At 63.6% G+C, this 736-nt stretch overlaps 1 protein-coding gene across 1 annotated transcript in view; it reads right to left on the bottom strand.

Moving 5' to 3' along the window:
* NES (nestin) overlaps positions 1–736 on the bottom strand; it is a 10102-nt gene that overhangs the window by 7328 nt on the left and 2038 nt on the right. The window contains exons 2-3 of the mRNA XM_010838429.1: positions 463–734; positions 211–232 (exon numbers count right to left, since the gene is read on the bottom strand). Coding sequence (XP_010836731.1) covers positions 211–232; positions 463–734 — 294 coding nt within the window. The remainder of the gene's footprint in view (positions 1–210; positions 233–462; positions 735–736) is intronic.

Here is a 736-nt window from a genome sequence, read left to right as displayed (position 1 = left end):
TGGGGGATAGTGAGACCTCTGTCTGGGCCAGGCAGGAGGCTGTTTTCTCAGCTGCTGGTCACATCTGCGCAGTGTGAGGGGGAGCAGCTGTCCCAGGCCTCTGGAATGTACTCAGGAGCTGAAGAGCCCTGACAAGGGAGAAGGGGCTGGTGGCCCCTCATCCAGGGCCCCTCACCCTTTCCTGCCAGGGGGAGGAGGGCTGTTGAGAACTTGGAGACTGAGAGGCCAAATCCTGAGCATCTTCTGAGTGATAGCAGAGCCTAGGGAGGGGCCCAGGGGCCATCAGGGTGGGAGGGTGCCATTCAGACAGGGAGGAGACTGCTACAACGTCTTGGGCCTTTCGGCCCTTCGAGGTGTGCTTTGAGAGGAATCTGAACCTCCAACCCTGCACTAGCCAGAGTTGTGAGAGTCCAGGCTGGCGGCACCAGGCATGGTTTTCTAAAAAGTGGCCCCTAAATCTACAGCCACCCCCACTGCCCACTCCCCTTCCCAGGTCTCTGAACCCCAAAAGGACTTCCTGAAGCCTTGTCTTGCCCAGTCCCCGCCCCCGGCTTCCTCACCTGGAACTGCTCAGTGGTCCGCAGCCGCTCCTGCCAGCGGCCCTCCAGCCTCTGCTCCAGCGCGGCCCTGCGCTCCTGAAGGCCGCTGCGCTCTGCCTGGAGTTGCTGCAGCTCCAGGCGACCCTCGCGGGCGCCCTGCATCGCGTGGCCCAGCCGCTCGCGGGCCTGGCCCAGCG

Source organism: Bison bison, unplaced genomic scaffold (genome assembly GCF_000754665.1).
Source record: "Bison bison bison isolate TAMUID 2011002044 unplaced genomic scaffold, Bison_UMD1.0 scf7180017864093, whole genome shotgun sequence".
In the NCBI taxonomy this organism is placed as follows: Eukaryota; Metazoa; Chordata; class Mammalia; order Artiodactyla; family Bovidae; genus Bison; species Bison bison.
This window is presented reverse-complemented; position numbering and strand designations above follow the sequence as displayed.